Consider the following 18,956-nt stretch of genomic DNA (forward strand, 5'->3'; position numbering starts at 1 on the left):
CACAGCACTTCACTGCCCCCCAGCCCTGCCAAGCTCCTGGGGAGCCTCCCAGGATGCTAACTCCACCAGAGAAAAATTAACTCGTCAGATTGACTGGAAAAGAAGCAGCCAGAGGAGGCACCACAAGCAGCACACCAGTCGTTTGATCAGCCTGAGTGGAGGGCACAGCCCAGCCAGGGGCTGAGGACACAGTTGGAGAATCAGCTAAAGAGGCGTCCTGGGAGGGTCTGTGAAATGGTAATGACCAATCTGCAGGGAATTAGAGCTTGGAAAATACAAATGCGACGTGTAACATTTGTGGTTGTGCATCTGTTTTGACAGATTAAAATGTAATTCAGGACAAACCATCAGTGCCTGGAGCACTCAGCTCTCATCTTCCCACTCTGTTAAGCTGATGGAGATGGGAGTGCCTGTCTGTACCTGCTGCAGCTCTCCAGGTCCCTGCAGGGCCCTCCTGCCAAGCTGAGCAGAAACCTCCCCAGGGACCAGGCAGACTTTTTGTCTATAGGATCTCCTGAAAGCCTTCCTAAAGACCATGTACGGCATTTTGGGGTATCTGAACAGGAACAACCTTTGCTTATTTCTGCACTCCCATAAGTGCAATCAGTTTCAGCACCTTTCATTCTCTTTTTACCTGACCACCACAAAGACACGGTGAGCTGGGCTGCATGGTGTTATCACCCAGCCCAGGGGAATGGACAGGCCTCCCCAGAAAGCCCAGCGACAGCCAAAGCTCTGAACATCCTGGCTCTCACCATTAATCTCAGAGGAAATCTTACTGTCCCTTTCTGCTCCCAGCTCTGAGCTAAATCAAATGTGTGCTGTGCTCCAAGAACTGTTTTGTTGATGACTTAGATCTCACCTGGTAAGAGGTCATCAGGTAGAGGTAGGTGGAATCAGAAGGGTCAAACTGCATGATGGGATGGACAGGCTCTCCATAAGCCACTGAGATGGATCTCCTGCTAATAACCTTCATGGTACTGTCCAGGTTAATCTGGAGAGAGAAGAGGCCACTCACTGAGACCATTTCCAAATACTGAGGGGAGATAATTTCTCCTTGGTTATAAATAAAAGCCACAGTGGTATAGAGAGGTGCCCCAAGTCGTACAGCACTGTGAATGTCTGACACTCTGCAGGCCTGGCAAGGCAGCTCTGTGTCACTGAGAGAGCCCCAGCCCTGCCCAGGGATGCAGACCCTGCCCTGCCTGCTGCCTCTGAGGGGCTGCTCTGCAGAGGGGCTGAGGAGGCTCTGCCCCTGCACAGCTGCATGCACAGCTGCATGCACAGCAGTGTCTGTGCCACCCCCATGCAAGTGGCACCAGCCTTCAGACCTCAGCACATACATACACACATTCTGGGCAGAGAACAATGAGTTTCCAAAACTTAATGAAAAACAGTGAAAATCAGCAACGGGGCTGTACAGCACAGCATCTCCTGCGCCTGCATATTTGAAATATAAGTGTTGTCACTCCCAGCCAGAAGAAGCTCCTATCCCTGCTGACTCCAGAAGACCATGGCAGCTGCCACAAGAGTGCCAAGTCCTACCTTGCCTCGTGAATCACCAGTTCAAGCACTGGCAGTGATGGATGAGGCTGCACAGCATCAGCTTGCCTTTCAGTTCTCTGAATGTCTTGGCATTTGACTCGAAAATTCAGTAAAATAAATGTGGCATTGCTGAGAGGAAATAACAATGGGGCCACACAATTTATCGTGGCACTCACTTCTCAGCTTAAAACAGAAAGAGTGAGGAAAATTCTTGCCTCCTTGTTAGCAAGGGAAGGCAATAATTGTAATGACCAAGTGTGCCTCTGTTCTCTAAATGTGGATTAATTAATTAATTAACATAGATTAATTAATTCCTACACTAGAGCAGCACTGACACACCCCAGTATGATAGCTCAGGCTTCTCTCTGCTAAGAAAAATATGCAAGCACTGAGAGCTATGCAGAAAAGGCAGGGTACTATCACTGTGTCCATTTTAAAATCTGACTAGCCAGAAGCTGAATTATTTCCCTGAGATCACCCAAGATATCCATGCACTGAGCTCTGACACCTCCACTGCACTCCTCTCCCTCCTGCTGGGATGTGCTCCAAGTGTGGCTGTTCACAGACACCTGTGCTGGGTCCCTCTGCCTCCTGGATGGTCACCCTACACCCTCTTCACCCAGGCCATTTCCCTGATCCCAGGGGCTGCAGGCTCTGGGGAGAGCCCCCACAGCAGCCCAGAGGGGCAGAGACCCCCAGTCCTGGGGCAGCAGCTGGAGACACACACTACCCTGGCCTGGTGGGAGCAGAGCAAGGGATGTCCTGGGTAACCTCAGCACAGCCCTTGTCTGCAGCTTCCAGAGCTGGGCACAGCAGGAGAGAGCTGGGCACACCAGGAGAGAGCTGGGCACAGCAGGAGAGAGCTGGGCACAGCAGGACAGAGCTGGGCACACCAGGACACACCTGGGCACAGCAGGACAGATCTGGGCACAGCAGGACTGACCTGGGCACAGCAGGAGAGAGCTGGGCACAGCAGGACTGACCTGGGCACACCAGGACACACCTGGGCACAGCAGGACAGATCTGGGCACAGCAGGACTGACCTGGGCACAGCAGGAGAGAGCTGGGCAGAGCAGGACAGATCTGGGCACAGCAGGACAGATCTGGGTACACCAGGACAGAGCTGGGCACAGCAGGACAGAGCTGGGCACAGCAGGAGAGAGCTGGGCACACCAGGAGAGAGCTGGGCACAGCAGGACAGAGCTGGGCACAGCAGGACTGACCTGGGCACAGCAGGACAGAGCTGGGCACAGCAGGAGAGAGCTGGGCACAGCAGGACAGACCCTGACACACCAGCACAGACCCCTCCTCCCACGTCACCCTCGAGTTCACCCAGCCCTGGCACGTCCTGCCCTGGCCATGCTGCTCAGGCACTGCTGGCCCTCTTGTGACTGCTGCATGTGCTACTGGCCTCACCAAATGCCTGGCTGCAGCCACAGAATTGCATTAATTCGCCATACATGTCCCTGGTGCCCAGATTGCTGCTGGCAGGAGCTGGGCAAGCACTAGTTCTGCCCCTCTGCTGTCTTTTCTCAGGCAGCAAGTCTGCGTGATTTGCTCACGCCAAGTGTCTTAGGTCCCGTGCCAAAGAGCAAGGAGCCCCAGAGGTAGAAGGGCTTCTGGTTGTGCAGCTGTGTTGTGGAATTAGATTACAGCTATCAGAGCAAATTATCCCGGCACAGGGTAGGCAGGAGCCTCTCCCTAATGGAGGCAGTGCAGATAAGGCTGGTCCCCGGGAGGGATGGGAGCAGAGCTGTTAATGCCGTGTGAACAGCCCGTGTGAACAGCCCGCGCTGCGGGTGGCTTGCGCCCCCAGCCCCTCCCACCCTCCCAAATTACTGCCCCTCTGGGCAAAAATCAAAGCAGGGAGCTCCTTTGTGATTGCTCCCACATTTCTGCCAGCGGCTCTTCGATGCAAGGGAAGAGACTGGGTGAGCTTTTTCTATCCAAGTATTTTGATGCAGTATCCCCCATTGTGCACCAGTCCCCCCAGGCACAGATAAAGCAGGTATCAGCTGTCTCTGCTCCAGGCCTTTTCTCCCTCCTCTCTATGGACTTGTGATACTGGCAGCTCACCAGACTGCTGTGGCTGCCTGGAATCAAAACTTTCCCTGGCAAACTTCAAGCACTAGGGTTACTGAGAGCTTGGCCTGTGTCCTGGCTGCAGAGGTGGGGCATTGCATCACTCTGCATCACCTCTGGCATGTTACTTAGAACAGACTCCAGCATGGGCTCACACCTGCTTTGGATTCAGCTGTGAAGAAGAATCTCTTTGTGATTCCCCTGTCTGCATGGAGTCTTTAAAACCAAGGGACAATTTATTAGAAAGCTTCTAATAATCGTAGTGACTTCAACAATTAAAATAATAACAAAATATTGTAATTAAAATTATATTGTGTCTATAATCTTATTTTTTAAATTATAGTAATATAATTAATACAATAGTTTAATACAATTAAGTAATAATTCAATGCTGCACAATAGAATTTTCAGCTTAGTGTTCATCAAAAACATCCTGCTGACACGGTAGCCCTGAGCAGTGATTAACAGCCAGCAGGCAGCGTGTATCACTGTCCAGGTTACAGCAGCACCCAATTCCTTCTCCACTGCCTGAAGGAAGCAGGTGCTCACACCAGGCAGAAAACAGATGTCATGCTCAGAGGTGGTGGAAGGGGAGCCCCGACACCCCCGTCCCAGCTCAGCTGGCCCATGTGCTGCTGCTGGCCCCACTTGCCTTCAGGAGTCCTCCACTGGCCGTGCCCAGGAACGCCACGGTGAAGTTGTTGACGCTGGCCACGGCCACGGCCGTCAGGCGGCTGTAGGTGAAGATGGGGGAGGCTGTGACGGGGTTCACGATGGCCAGGGGGTGCTGCAGGTGTGCGGCCCCACAGTCCAGCTGCTCCGGCTGCAGCTGGGGAGAGACACACGTCAGCAGCTGCGCAAACACTGTATGCTGCACAAACATCTGTATGCTGCACAAACATTGCATGCTGCACAAACACTGTATGCTGCACAAACACTGTATGCTGCACAAACATCTGTATGCTGCACAAACATTGCATGCTGCACAAACACTGTATGCTGCACAAACACTGTATGCTGCACAAACATCTGTATGCTGCACAAACATTGCATGCTGCACAAACACTGTATGCTGCACAAACACTGTATGCTGCACAACAAGCATTGCATGCTGCACAAACACTGTATGCTGCACAAACATCTCTATGCTGCACAAACATTGTATGCTGCACAAACACTGTATGCTGCACAAACACTGTATGCTGCACAAACATTGTATGGTGCACAAACACTGTATGCTGCACAAACATCTGTATGCTGCACAAACATTGTATGCTACACAAACACTGTATGCTACACAAACACTGTATGCTACACAAACATTGCATGCTACACAAACACTGTATGCTGCACAAACATCTGTATGCTGCACAAACACTGTATGCTGCACAAACATTGCATGCTACACAAACACTGTATGCTGCACAAACACTGCATGCTGCACAAACACTGTATGCTGCACAAACATTGTATGGTGCACAAACATCCATATATATCAGGACAGAGTTCTTAGAGCCCTGCTCTGCTGAGCCATGCAACAGGAAAATGCAGCTGGCCCTGGCTGATGAGCTGCCCTGCAGGGCTGGCACACGGGGCACAAGGCTGCCAGCAGGGCTCCCACATCCACTCACTGCCATGGGGCAAAGGAAGTGCTTAAGGACTTGTCATTGGCCTGTCTATGGGCAGGCGTTTGACTTGTTTGGCCAAAAGCAAGACAACAGACTTGAGTCTCCTATGCTAAATTAATTAGTGCATTTGCTTCATGACAGCAGCATTTGCAAGGGAACTGAAGCCTCATATTGCTACTGCCTTGCCAAGACACACCCAAGATTTATGAGCCCCTCACTCCAAATCCTCTGAGATTCTCGTGTGATTTCTGCTCAGAGAACTTGGATGGATTTGACAACACCTGAACATCACAACAGCCTCACTGTCGACAATTCACCTGCAGTCACTCCTGCAGCAGATTTTCTGAGCTGCAGCAGGTGCAGTCAGAGCCCTGCAAATGATGGGCACGTTTCAAGGGCCATCACCACACCAGCCAGTGTCACCCCAGGTGCAGCCTAGGAGAGGCTGTGACCACTCACGTGAGTGCCAAACAGGACAGCACATTCAAAGCTGCAGCTCTTTTCTTAGGGGACCAAGAAAGGAACAAGTTTGTGGATGCAATGCTAAATGCATTTTGCTGTTTTAACACATCTCATTCTAGTAAAAAGTAAAATCACAGCCCAAATTCTTAAGTGTGTGTGTTTGCCCTGTAACTGGGCCACACGACTTTGTTTGTACTATGCAGAGGGCATGGCAACTCATTCATGTTTCCAATTTAATGATTTCTTGTCTTCACAAACAGATATTTAGAAATTCACTTGGATTTATTTATTCATCTTAGGCAAGATTATCTCTAGCTTCTCTCCATTACTCTTGAAGAACATCACCACTTAAAGCCTACAAGGCTCCTTCCTGCAGGAAAACTGAGGCACAGAGGCACCTCCTGACACCTGGGACCCCAAGGGATGCTCAGCTCCTCTCTACAGCAGCTGTGCAGGAGCTGGACTGGCATCACTGCCTGCCTGAAAGACATGGCCCTTTCTTCTCACAGGTGGCCAAAATCACAGGAAGTCCCTTATCTGCAGCGCCTGCCTGCTTATAAATCATGCATTTCAGAGCTCATGTCAGTGCAAAGTGTTTTCCATAGTAAACAGGATGTAACTATTCTAACCCAGGCCAAGCTTTATTTTGGCTGCACACATCCTTCCTCTGCAACACCTTTCTTCAAATGACATCAGATCTTCCAACAAACGGATGGGCAGGAGACACATGGTATTTCCCTCTCCTGGGTCCAAAGAAGGGATGACATGCTGTGCTGCTGCTGCTACCCCACAGCACCAAGAGGACAGCTAACTCCATCACCAAACAGTAAACAGGATAGAGTCACATCCTTCTGCAGGCTGCCACCACAGCTGGGGAATTGTACTGGATGAATGGAATAGAAAGCCATCTCCAAGGGAAAGGGGTTAAATCTCATTCCTTCTTAAATCAAGCTGCCCTATCCTGAAGTGGGAAAAGCACAAATGTTAAGTTTTCTTCCAAAACCAATCTCTTTCTATAATCTGCATAAAACACCCCGTGGGCATTTGCTGTATTGCCTCTATTTTTCTTTGACATGCTGTGGTACCTCTCAGAACCGTGGGCTGATTTTAGATCCGAAACCTGCTGCCCACAAAAGGTTTGACTCTGCCACTCTGTTGGTGAGGAGCCCCTTGGGCAACGCTGGGCACAGCCACAGCAGCCTCAGCTGAGCAGGATGAGGGGAACACGCTGCTGTGCCCCTGCACACTGCAATGTGTTGCTGCAGAACTTCACAAGAGATGCAAATGAATTCAAATCAAGGGGCCACAGCTAAGAGGATGGTTACTCAGATTAACCCCTGAGTGCGACTGCAGAAACAAAGTGGGACAGAGATAAAAGATTGCCAGCCACATCAGAGCTCAAGAGTTCAGCTGCCTTCACAGTGTGAGTTCAATTCTTTATTCCAGGCCAATAAGGAGCATAAAAAGCGATTTCCCAGAATTTCCATTACAGCTCCCCAGCCCTGGGCATGCAGGATGTCCCTTCGGGAAGGAAGTCTGCTGGAAACAGAAGGAGGAAGAGGAGTGGTGAGGCAGCTCTCAGGAAAACCATGAAACGCGCTGATTTCTGCATCCTGTGTTTGTGACCTTAAAAATAGTTCCCAAGCAAAGCTGGAGCTAATCTGTGACTCAGAAGCAGCGCAGAGGAAAGCCCTGAGCCCCTGCCCTCCCCAGCCGTGCTGCAGCAGCTCCAGATCCCATGAGAAGGGGAGCCCGGCCCCTTTCTGACTTCCTATCAGAGAGGATTAAAGTGCTGCCTTCCAGCATGCCTGGAGTCCTGGGAAAATGACACAGCCAGCATCGGATAATCCGCTCCAAACTTGTTGATTTGTGGGACTTAGCCATCATCTTCATAGGCTCAAAATTTGGCAGCTGCTCCCACACAACTGACATTTTCAGGCCATTAAAGGCTGTGATAAAAGGGCTCTAGTTTTATCTCTTGCCTTCCTTAACATAAACCATTAGGCTTTTATTAACATTTAAGTATGACTCAGGGAAATTTGTGACTGCAGAGAGAATATTCAGAATAATTAGGATACTGTCTGAAGAGAATAGCAGGATACAGACTCGTACTGAACAGTAGAGACAGGCTAGAAACCAGTGGGGAAATATTGCATAGGAGAGTGGACAAAGCCAGTGATGCCAAGCCAGCCTGGCTGCACTCAGCTAAGGGAAAGTACAAGCCCTGCTCTGTGTCAGGCAGAGCCCAGACCAGCCACACACCCCCAGCACTCCCCCCAGAGCTCCCCCGTCCCCCAGCAGTTGTACACACAATCACTCATTTATCTGCTGCAGTGCTGCACCAGACCTGTCAAAACCAGGCTTTTTGGGATGCCTGGAGGAAAATGTCATCCTCAGAAGAGGACTCCACTGTTGAGGCACTTGAGATGTAAGCAATCTCCAGCTGCAGTGCTGCTCAAGGGCAGGCATTAGCACAGACTTCCCATCATGTTTTTTAGGCAACAAGAGGCAAATCCATGTGCACTCGTGGCCAGTAAAGGCACTCAGGCTGAGAATCTCTGGCAAAGTGAATTTGGACAATTTTTTCTCAATAATTACCAACAGCACGGATCCACATAGCACAGCAGACATTCTTAAAAAAAAAACACAATAAAAGGCTTAAAGTGAGACTTGCACTCTGGTTTCACTGTTTGCTTAGACCACCAATTTCTCAAGTGAGAAGGCAGCAGTTTTGCTGTGTTTTTCCTGTTTGCACAATGCCAGTCCTGAGCTAGGGAACTCTGTGGGCCACTAATGTGACACCAGTGATGGTCCATCCCAACATCCCTCTGCTCCCAGCAGCCACCTGGACCTGGTGCCTGCAGGGACCTATCACTCTTAGAAAGACCATTCTTCCCTCTCTCTACTCTTCCAAACTCTTCTTTCCTGCCAGCTCCTACATTTCACTCTTGGCAGCCCTACGTGGGATGGGTGGCTGGGGTAAGGAAGGGGACAGAGCACAGAGCACTGACAGAAGGACAGCAAGCACAGGGCTGATGTCTGGGGAAAGGCACAGCTGCTGGGCCAGCTCAGCAGCAGCAGCTGTGCTCACCTCCACCGCAGCCACAGACCCCAATCCACCAGAGGTGTGACACTGAGAGTACTGGGAGAGGCTCTCAGTGTCCCAGACCATCACAGAGGGCAAAACCCAAGCTCCATCTGCTGCTCTGGCAGTGGCAGCCCTGGGCAGACAGCTCGGCTGCTGCCTGCCAGAATCCACCCCAGCAGGAGGGACAGAGCCTGGGACGGGACAGGGCACTGCTGGGCTGCAGGCACAGCTAGGCTCTGCAGTGGGGCCAAGCCTGGCAACTGCTTCAGCAGCCATGGGCCCCTACTGCCATCCAGCACCTGCTGCTGTGAGCCCTCAGAGGCTGCAGCCTCAGCTCCAGCAGCGGCACCACAGCTGGTGCCTGCAGCTCACACTGCCATTCCCTTCTGTCTCCTCTGCTCCCTCCTCCAGACATACCCTCACTCCATCAGCCCCAGCCCTGTCATGCTGACCCCAAATGGAGCAAAAAGCTGAAGGCAATGCATTCAGGGGACTGGCAGGACCTTCACAGCCCTCCCCCAAAACAGCCTTCCCAGCCCTGCAGCCCCAGCATGGGTCCCCCTTTCCTTGCTCCACACAAGTCAGGGGTCTGGCACCTACCAGTGCTTCCCCCAGCAGGCACTGAAACAGCAAGTGCCACCCCATGGGGAATTGCTCAAAGCAGAGAAACATGAAAAAGAAGCTCTTTTAAAACTGAAATTGCACATCCTTCATGCTGCCAGGAAGACTGGTCAAGCTTATTATGTTAGCCTTCATCCTGCATTAAATACAACACTTCAGATTATGCAATCAAATCCACCAGGAATGGGCAAGCAGAGGGATTAACAAACAGGCTCCAGAGGGGTTGTCACAGTCAGAACAGCACGTGTTAGAGCAGCAAGAGCTTGAATGTCCTTTAAATTCACCCCTCTTGGAAACTTGGCTCCTCTTCCCACTCCCTGGGGACAAGGGGCTGAGCCTCGTCCCAAGGACACCCACTCCTGCACAGAAACCAGCAGACACCTCCCCCATCAAAACTGCTCAGAGTAAGACACTTGGTTTACTTAGGCTGTACTTTCTTAGCTTTCTTTCTTTGTTACCCCTCCACCACTCAACCTGTGTTTCTCATTTATGTTAAGCTTTGGCCTCAGTAACCAACCTCAGAGCATTCAAACTCTCATCCATTGGGAAGAGTCCCTGATGAGCCATGAGTTTGGCTCCTTAATCTTTGGTTGTTACTATTTTATTATTGCTAGTACTAACACTTAGCACTTCACATGCTCAGAGTGCTCTGAAGGCATATCTGTGCAAGTCAGGGCTGAAAAAAGTATCCATTAAAGTAACAGCTTCTTACCTAGCAAAACTGGTCTTTTGCATGTGTCAGTTCAAATCTATTTCATTTAGCAGAAGTTCATAGTAAATGTTTTCCTATATTTTTCTCATTAGTTCTGCTGAATCAATCAAGCCTCGAGATAATGAGCAGAACTCTACCCCTCTTTTACACATCCCAAGTAAAATCTGCCTCTGAGAAGCAACACTGTGCTGCAGTGCTATCCCCCTCTGGGTACCCCACACATCACCTGCTCCACAGCTCAGCACCAGAGCCCCAAAAACAAACCACCACCACTTGGTCGAGCACCCAGCCCACAGCAGAAGCTTCTCATGGAAAGGTTAACCAAACCCTTTTTGCTCATTAACTGAGCACTCCAAATGCAGAAGCAACCAAGCTATAAAGATGAAGTCCACAGAAGACACATCACCTTCCTGGACACCAGTGCAGTCTTCCTCCACTCTAACCCCTGCCCCCATGCTGGGGACAGAAGAAATTCAAGTGAAGAAGAGAACTGTCAATGGTTATAGAAGTGCAAAGGATGAACATGTGAGCCAGGTTCCTCCTGCCCTCACACTCACACCCTCTATCCTCTGGCAGGCAGCACCTGAGCAAAGCAAAAGGTGTTCTCCAGGCATCACTCTGACAGCACTGCTGACACCTCCACAGCTTCAGCTCTGGGGGTCTCCACTTCCTACCCCATTCCCCTCCCAATTAAACAGAGATGAGACAGAAATGGAAAGGCAAGTTCCAGATTTCCTCCAAATAATAGAGGTACAGGCTTTCAAAACACAGACTTTCAGGAAATTTTGCTTATGGGTTAGAATTGAAAGATTTATATTCCATTTCCAGTTACAATACATAATCTGTACACATCTTGTTATGGCAACAACCCTCCAGTGGTTCAGGGCCAGAAACAAGCAGCCTGGCACAGCATCAGCCAGGGTCCATGGCTGCAGCTTCCCTGGACACTGGGACTACACGGGGTTTGTCTGGGCTCAAGCACCCCAGCAGAGCTCCTCAGCTCCCACAGCAGCTCCCCTGGGAGCACGGCAGCAAAGCTCTGATTCTGGCTCTGGCCACGTTGTCTTCAGAGCAGAATACGCCTCCTAACAAAGAGCTTGACTGTCCAAGTTAACCCCTAACATGTTGTCCATGCTGAGGAGCCTCTTGTCCCTCCTTGCAAGGCTGTGCTTCCCCACAGGTCTGATAAATGAGACAGGAAGGCTCAGGAAAGGGCAGCAGCAGGTCAGACCGTGTGCCACCCCTGCTGCTGCAGGTGCCACAGCCAGCACAGCCCCAGCCCCTGGAGAATCCTGGTCCCCGGGAGCTGCACACGGAGCCAGCGCTCCCTCCCTGCTGGACCAGCCCACTGACACCCACCAGTGTCCAGGTGAGGTCACTGGGCTCTGTACCCCGTGTCACAGCACATCTCTGCTGCCAGGGCTCCTCTGGGCCCCTCTGCCCCGGGCTTTCCCAGCCCTCCCACGCTCCTGCAGCCAGCAGAGCCGCTCTCCAGATGTCAGCAACAAGAGCTGCTCCCTCTGCTCAAAAACAGCAATAAATTCTACTGGCCTCTCTAAGTGGGACATGCTGTACACAGTCTGACACCTCCTCCACCTGCTGCAGGGTGTTACAGCCCAACTTGAAAACAAAATAATGTCTTTACCAACACACATTTAGTTACAGGAGATTTGATGAGCACAATGGATCGAATCTGGTCTGAGCATCCAGGTACCAGGAATGAGTAGGTCTGCACAGCCAGCTATTGCAGAGCTCTTCAGAAGCCAGCAGCCTGCCCGTGAGCCCCTGCCATGCCAAGGGATGGCACAGCCTCTGCCAGCCCAGCCTGCAGCCTGCCCGTGAGCCCCTGCCATGCCAAGGGATGGCACAGCCTCTGCCTGCCCGTGAGCCCCTGCCATGCCAAGGGATGGCACAGCCTCTGCCAGCCCAGCCTGCAGCAGCGGGCCACAGCCAGGAGCCAGTTTCTGTTCCCTAAAGCAGCACAGCTTCCTGCTCCCAGGCACAGAAACCTTTGCCACTCTGACCGAATTTCCCTTTGCAATCTGGGACCTGTTTGAGCTTGAGATGCAAAGCAGGGATGAGCCCCGGGGCCCCAGGAAAGCATTCCCAGCACCCACCTTCAGCTCCTCAGGGACTCCCTTGCTCGGCACAGAGCCTGGCAGTGGGAGAGCCTCAGGCACAGAGCTGAGCCTGCCTTCCCAGCAGGAATGGTGTTCACACAGCTCCTCTCTGCACCCTGACTGCAGCAGCAGGTGCTGCTCGCACAGAAACTCCCATGGAAACCTAATCCTCAGCAGACCACCACTCACCAGTAGCAGGTGAGACACAGAGCAGGCAGGCAGTGCTCTGGGCTGGGTCCAAAGCCAGGAAAAACTGACACTGGGGCTGAAACCTCCCCTGGGGCCATCCTGGGTCCCCCTTGTCCCTCTGTGGGGCAGCTGGAGGGACACTGACCTCTGTCTGTGACCCACAGCCCAGAGCAAAACAGTGATGGGGACAGCCACGTGCAGCTCTGCAGCACCTGGGCAGTGACACCTTGGGGTGCTGCCAGCAGCTCTGAACAGCCTGCACTGCAAAAGACAGAAATTAAGCTTACTACAAAAAGTCCTGCCTCATTTTTAATGAAGAAATTAAGTGTAAATTCCCAGTTTCCTTTCTGTGGCTAATCCTCTGGATTTATTTGAGTAGATGTAGGGTTAGAGCACATTTAGTTTCATGTTTGGAATTTCTAAATTAGTATAAACCAGCACTTCAAAGTAACTCAGCTCCTATAAAACCCTATCCCATGGAGATGCCACAGTATATTTGGACAGTAAGTAGATGCTTTGTCATATTCCCACGTGCATATGAGATTTTTTTTCTTTGGGAACATTTTCTGACTGGTTTTAAACCACATTTCCACGCCCAGGCACACATCTATACCGAGACTGTTTATATAGTCTACCCAAGGAGTACATTTTATTTAACAACCCACTATAGTACAGCTCACTGGTGGGTATCTCATCATTACACCCCCAAACACGGTGTTCAGTGACCATGTAGGATCTGACACAAAGCCACAAGAGCCAGAAACTTGAGAATTAATGCTGAAACATTTTATTATCCCATGCCACTCTGCCTATGGTTTTCAGCAGAGGAAACAAACTGGATTTTCAGCCTTTTTTTGAGTTGTAGACCCCAAAATATTTCCCAAGAGAGATGTAGCTGCCTGGCCAGCAAATCCAGGCCTAATGAATATGTCTGCTTTCTGTACCTCTCCAGGAGCTTTTAGGAGACCATGGGGCTCATGCAGAAACCACAGAAGACACTGAGCTGGCACAGCTTGCTCATCACAGCCAAGTGTGCACACAAAGGTGCCTGGCCGTGTCCCCTGCCAGAATGCCCACTGGGACACGGGGCAGTGGCAAGAGGACACTGTGGAGGCTCTGCTCCCCTGGGACACATACAGGCACTCCTTTGTTTGAGTGGCACTGGGGGACACCCCTGGCTGCCCCACGCGGCCACAGTTCTCAAATCAGCCAGCAGCTGGGGATGGGCTCTTGCCTGCTCTGCCTTCAGAGTGGCCCCAGCATCCCACAGCTGTGTCACACTCCAGCCATGCAGCCAGCATAACCTTCAAACCCACTGGGCCATGATCTCCTGGGGTAGAATAGCTAAATATGAGCTAGAAGCCCACGCAGTGTCCCAAGAATTTGATAAGCTCTGTCAGCACACTGCTGCAAATACTGCTACAGGCAGTTTGCTCCAGAGAGCTCCTACTCCTCTTTCCTTCTGGGGGCTCAAGTCCAAATTCCACACGGGCTTTGAGTGGGCAAAACAGCGCAGTGATTCCATACAAGTATTCCGATTTAGCTGCATTTGACACAAAATTCATTATAAAAAACTATTTTGGTTGAGGGGAAGCAAACCTAGAGCTCACCCACTCACTGTCGGTGCAAGAAGCCAACCAGCCTAGATGCTTCCCTCACACATCCTCCTTCCCCTGAGCTGCTGTGAATCCATCTCCATGCCTGACCTTTCAGCAGCCCTCATTGAGAAGAACCAACAGCCCCCACTGCTGACCTAGACCATCCTCCCCTCCTCGTCTCACACAAGGCTGTTAAGCATCTGCAAGCATTTCCATGGAGGAGAGGGGCTGTTTGCAGGCTGAGCTGCTGCTCCCCTTGCCCATCCTGGGGAATGCAGGGCAGCAGGGCAGCTCCACCTGCCCCATCCAGCCCCACAGCCCCTGTGGGGCCATCCCACACGGCCACCATGGGAGCCAAACAAGTGGCTGCCACCACACCGAGCTGTACAGGCACAAAGCCCCTCGTTCTCTGCCAGCCTCCCCCAGAGCTCACAGCAGAGTGAGGCTGAGCAGCCCTGCCCCACACCAGCCAGCTCTGAGAGAAGCGCCGTGGGGACTGACGGCATGGCTGGTGGTGAGTGCCCACCCCAAAACCCCTCACTGGTGCTGGAGCTGGAGTCCCTGGCTGACCCAATGCAAGCACTGCTGGAGAGGAGCATTCAATTAGACTGGAGAGCACACAAGGGGTCAGTGATTTTCCTTTCACAGTGCATTACACCTAACCGTGGCCCAGACTTGTAACAACTGACTACTTCAGCTGAACACATGCTTGGAATGAATCAGGCCAATGTCAGGGTGTTTTTCTTCCAAAAGGAGACTAAAACTCAAGTCCTCAGGAAGAACTAACAACCCACACTTACTAACACCAGAGTCCCTATCAGTGATGCACAGGCAATGGGAAACCTGGAAACCCACTAGCAGGAGAAGTGGAGCTCACAATGGCAAGACATACAGATACTGATCTGGCTTGCCAGACCAGCTGCTGCTTTAATACATTTTCCTGCTGCATTTCCAGGTCTGGGACGCAAAACATATTAGAGTATTTCACTGTCTTGAAGGTGGAAATTGATGTTAGCTTTTTGCAACACAAAGAAACACACTACTACAATTCTCTTGACACTGCCACTCCAGGACTTGAAAATAAAAACAGCTTGTTATCTTGTTGGCAATGCTAATTATTAAGGAAAAGGAAAAAAAAAAAAGAAAAAAAAAAAGGAAGGAAAGGCTCTCCTGACTAGCAGATTGGCTTCCCAGCAAGTTCAGTCAACAGTTTTAGAGGAATATGCTTCAAATAAGTGGGAAGTGTAGAAATATTAGGCATGAACGAATATTAATGCTATGCTTCATTTATATCCTGCTGTACTTGACATCAAAGGATCTCAAAGCAGCTTTACAAATGCAATCTGACACTACACTAGTTGGATTTCTGAGTAACAATGAATATGAGAGTATGTGGGAAACTGAGGCACCTTGGGTTCAATGACTGCTTCAAGGCCAGCGGCACAGCAGCAATGTCAGCTGGTACTAGAACCCAGTCTCCCCATCCATCTCATATCCCCACCACTCTTACTGCTCTCTCCACATGAATAAATTTTCTTGCAGCCTGATCTCACTACGGCTGCAAACACAGAGGTTTCCCAATGGCTTGGCAGAGCTCAGTTATTTCAGCTCATCCCCTTGATCCTCACATTCCCTGCTGTTCATCCCTTTGGGAACACAGCCTTCTTCTCAGCCTTTATGGCATCAGTGACAAGAGGCTCCTGGTCACCCTCCCTGCCTACCCAGGTAGTACTTGGAGAGGAAGATGCTACCAGGAGCACACATTACAGGGGAACAGTGTGACAGCCCAGGACCAAAGACAGAGTGAAATCTCAACTGTGCCTAGTCTCCCTTGAGTCACTCCTGAATTATCTGTCGAAATACCTTACAGGATGTGGCACTTGATACTTCGAACATCAGCAGACTGATGCTTGTCAGGATCCTTTTCTTTACTGAACAAAGGTTAGAAAAATTTGTATCTCCACGGCAGTCCTGGTGGTGGCTGGTGGGTGCTTCTGCCACTGTTTCAGTCAGGAGCAGGCTGTTTGCTCACTGCCCCAGTGCCTCCAGCAGCCCCAGCCCCGGTGCTGCCGTTTGGCAGGCAGCCCAATCCCAGCCGGGCTGAGGGGCTGCTCCACAAGGATGCTGAGCATCAGCCACAGCCAGCAAGAGCTGCGGGTGCCTTCACATCCCCTAAACAGGATTCCTGACTCCCAGAGAGTCCTCTGAGAGCTGTGACCATGCCAAGATGCCAGGACTGAGCTCCCAGTGTTTAACACACCCAGTCTTTGTGGAATTACCTCCAACTACTCGATTTGCTGGCTGTCAGGCAGCTTGTACTTTGCCACCAGGGAAAAACTGTTCAACTTTGCTAGAGTAGGTCTATGAACGAAGTGCATTAAGACTACATATTTTACCACGGAGTGGAGATGCCACACTAAACACTCTGGTTACCATGGGAAACCTTTCTCTCTTTGCCACTGGCATTGCACAGGGAAGCCCAAGCCCAAATGCTCTATCTCGCCTCTGAAATCAAACAGATGTTTTCACAATCTTTGATGGAGCCGAGCTGTGCACTCGTCCCAGAGGAAGGGAAAAAATGCAGCGTTAAAGCAGCCTTTTTCCTCTCTCTTTTTTTCCCAAGCATCGTATAATTTCAGTTAAAAGGGAAACAAGCGACTCTGTGTCGCGCTAACATTTACGGCCACTCAGTAACAAACTGTGACAATGACAAACTTCTGCCACGAGCGCGGAGAGCACAGGGAGCCCGTGTGCCGCCCCTGGCAGGGCTCTGCGCCCGGGACGGGACACGGAGCAGGCGATGCCCACGGACATCCAGCCGCGCAGGGCACCCGCGAGAAGCGGGGTACCGGCGCCCGGGGTAGGGAACGCTGCTGTTCCCGAGCAGCCGGGAGGGTCTCCGGGAGAGCAGAGAGGGCAGCGAGGTGTGGGGCTGAACTGCCCGCCCGGGGGAAATGGGGATGCGCTCCAGCTCGGGAGAGGTGGCGACAGCAGCGGCCGCGGGACGGGACACGAGATGGGGCCACCGGCTCCCCACGCCCCTCGCCCCGGCAGGTGCCGTACCTGTATATTCCGCTTCTCGCAGGCCGGGCCGGTGCCCTGCACCACGCTGTCCAGCACGGTGACCATGCCGGCGGCCGGGCTGACGAAGCAGGAGTTGCGGGCGGCCCGGATCGTCTCCTCGATCTCGGCGAAGCGGAAGACGCAGAGCGCGGACTGCGGCCGCCCCCGGCCGCCGCCGGCCCCGGCGCGCTCGAAGACGCCGAAGAGCAGCTCCTCGGGGGCCGGGGCCGGGCCGGGAGCGGCGGCGGGGCTGCGCCAGGCCGCCCGCGCCGGGAACACGGACACCAGGCGGGTGAAGGCGTCGGCGGCACCGCCGCAGCGCAGCCCCAGCTGGATGTAGGACTCGGTCAGTTTCTTGGTCTCGCCGCTGCCGTTGAGGGTGGCCTCGGCCGGCTCGCCCAGGCAGATGCGGGCCAGCAGGCTGTGCGCCGGGCTCTCCTTGTCGCCCGCGTTGGCCTCGCTGTTGAGCGCCAGGTAGGCGTACGGGCGGCGGGCGGGCTGAGCGGCCCCGTGCTGCAAGAAGGCGCGGACGAAGCTGAGCTTGTGCCGCGCCTTGTCGCCCTGCTTGATCTTGAGGATGTTGTCGTCGGAGGGATTGATGTCGAAGGTGAAAAGCTTGGCCAGGTCGCCGCGGGCGTTGAGGGCACGGATAGCGATCTCGGGCGTGTTCTCGAAGCGGTGGTCCTCCAGGCTGCGGTTGCGGGGGAAGAAGGGGCTGCCGAAGCCGGTGTAGGTGGCGGCCACCAGCAGCCGCGCCCCGCCGCCGCCGCGGCGCAGCACCAGCCCCACGGTGGAAGCGTTGGGGTGGTTGGCCGCGACGTTCAGCATGCTCGGGACGACACTGACCGAGTCGCTGCCGCCCGGCGGGAAGCGCACGGCCACCGCCGAGATATTTGCCATGCTGCGCAGCTGGCAGAGGCCCTGGTAGATGGAGCCGCAGACGACAAGGACGCCCTGCTCCGGGTCGGGCTGCAGGATCTTGTTGTAGTTGTTGGTGAGCACCCTGGGGTGCTCGCAGGAGGCCTGAGGCAGCTGCGGTGCGTGGCACAGCGGGCTGTCCAGCACCGGCCCCACCGCCGCCTCCGCCTCCAGCGCCAGGTCGCCCCCCGACAGCTGGAACAGCCGGTTGACGGCCGCCAGGTAAACGCGGGAGCCGGGGCCGTCCAGCGCAAAGTTGTTGGTGAGGGTGGGCGAGAGGAACTTGCGCTGCACCTCCAGGCCGGCGGCTCGGGCGGGCAGCAGCAGCGGCAGCAGCGGCAGCAGCAGCGGCAGCAGCGCGGGGGGCCGCGGCTCAGCGCCCGCCGCCGGGGCCGAGGCCGGGGCGGCGGCGGCAGCAGCAGCAGCAGCAGCAGGAGCCATCCCGCCGCCGCGCCGCACAGTGCATGTGCCCGTCGCCGGGCGCGGAGGGGCGGGCGCGGGGCCGCTTCCTGCGGAGGCAGCGCCCGCCGCCGAGCGACGCCCGCGGGAAGTGGCGGCCGCGGCGGGGGGCGGCGGGGGGCGGCGGGGCGTGCGGCCGCGCCCCCTCCCTGCCCCCGCCCCGCGCCCGCCCCCGCGCCCGCCCCGCACCGGCACCGGCACCGGCACCGGCACCGGCACCGGCACCGGCACCGGCACCGGCACCGGCACCGCACTCACCCCGTCCCGGTGCCGCGGGCCCGCCGTATGCGCGCCGTGAAGTTGCCGCCGTCTCCCGCGCCGCTGACCGGGCGTCACCGGGAGGCTCCAGCCAGGGCGTCCCCCGCCGCCTAAGGGGCTGCTCCGGGCTGTCCCCCTTTCCTCCTCTGCCTTCTGCGCGTTTTCGAGCAGGACAGGCCGGGGGGGAAGGGGCGGGGGAAGAAGCACTTTTCC

At 53.7% G+C, this 18,956-nt stretch overlaps 1 protein-coding gene across 2 annotated transcripts in view; it reads right to left on the minus strand.

Annotated features, from left to right (window-relative positions):
- Positions 1–18,587, minus strand: part of PLXND1 (plexin D1) — a 66,999-nt gene extending 48,412 nt beyond the window's left edge. For both annotated transcript variants that reach the window (XM_079316955.1, XM_079316954.1), the window contains exons 1-3: positions 17,109–18,587; positions 4,280–4,456; positions 863–994 (exon numbers count right to left, since the gene is read on the minus strand). In XM_079316955.1, coding sequence (XP_079173081.1) covers positions 863–994; positions 4,280–4,456; positions 17,109–18,467 — 1,668 coding nt within the window. In that variant the 5' untranslated portion in view covers positions 18,468–18,587. The remainder of the gene's footprint in view (positions 1–862; positions 995–4,279; positions 4,457–17,108) is intronic.
- Between the last annotated feature and the right edge of the window lie 369 nt (positions 18,588–18,956).

Source organism: Erithacus rubecula, assembly GCF_903797595.1.
Source record: "Erithacus rubecula genome assembly, chromosome: 13".
NCBI classification, from domain to species: Eukaryota; Metazoa; Chordata; class Aves; order Passeriformes; family Muscicapidae; genus Erithacus; species Erithacus rubecula.